This window comes from Corvus brachyrhynchos, unplaced genomic scaffold (assembly GCF_000691975.1).
Source record: "Corvus brachyrhynchos isolate BGI_N302 unplaced genomic scaffold, ASM69197v1 scaffold496, whole genome shotgun sequence".
In the NCBI taxonomy this organism is placed as follows: Eukaryota; Metazoa; Chordata; class Aves; order Passeriformes; family Corvidae; genus Corvus; species Corvus brachyrhynchos.
Window position 1 is genome coordinate 54,827 of NW_008238650.1, and position 652 is coordinate 55,478.

Consider the following 652-nt stretch of genomic DNA (forward strand, 5'->3'; position numbering starts at 1 on the left):
TGTCCCCGTGTCCCCAGCCATGTCCCTGCCGAGCCCCCCGGGCACAGAGCGCAGCCCCCGGCCCCGGGACCGCGCTGGGGACACGGAGCCCGATGAGGACAAGGTGTGCGCCGTGTGCGGGGACAGGGCCAGCGGGTACCACTTCCACGTCATGAGCTGCGAGGGCTGCAAGGGCTTCTTCAGGTGCGGGGACACCGCGGGGACACCACGGGGACAGGACAGGATGGGGCGGGACAGAGGGACAGGGTGGGATGGGATGGGATGGGATGGGACAAGGGGACAGGGTGGGGACAATGAGGGATGGGGTAGAACAGGATGGGATGAGACAGGGTGGGATAAAATGGGATGGGACAAGGGGACAGGATAGGACGGGGTGAGATGGGACAAAGGGACAAGGCAAGATGGGACAAACAGGACAAGCTGGGGTGGAGGGGACAAGGGGACAAGGGCACGGGGCAGGAGGGGATGAGACCGGGTGGGATGGGACGGGACACGATGGGATGGGACAAGGGGACAGGGTGGGGCGACAAGACGGGCTGGGATGGGACAGGAGGGACTGGGACGGGATGAGATGGGCCAGGGCAGGATGTGGGATGGCGCAGGATGGTCCCGTGGACGGGGAGAGGGTGGGACAAGGCAGGGCAGCCACCGC

General features: G+C 66.7%; 1 protein-coding gene across 1 annotated transcript in view; it reads left to right on the forward strand.

Moving 5' to 3' along the window:
• Positions 1 to 6: 6 nt before the first annotated feature.
• The window catches only part of NR1I3 (nuclear receptor subfamily 1 group I member 3), a 5,119-nt gene continuing 4,473 nt past the window's right edge, over positions 7 to 652 (forward strand). The window contains exons 1-2 of the mRNA XM_017737664.1: positions 7 to 246; positions 551 to 626. Coding sequence (XP_017593153.1) covers positions 20 to 246; positions 551 to 626 — 303 coding nt within the window. The 5' untranslated portion in view covers positions 7 to 19. The remainder of the gene's footprint in view (positions 247 to 550; positions 627 to 652) is intronic.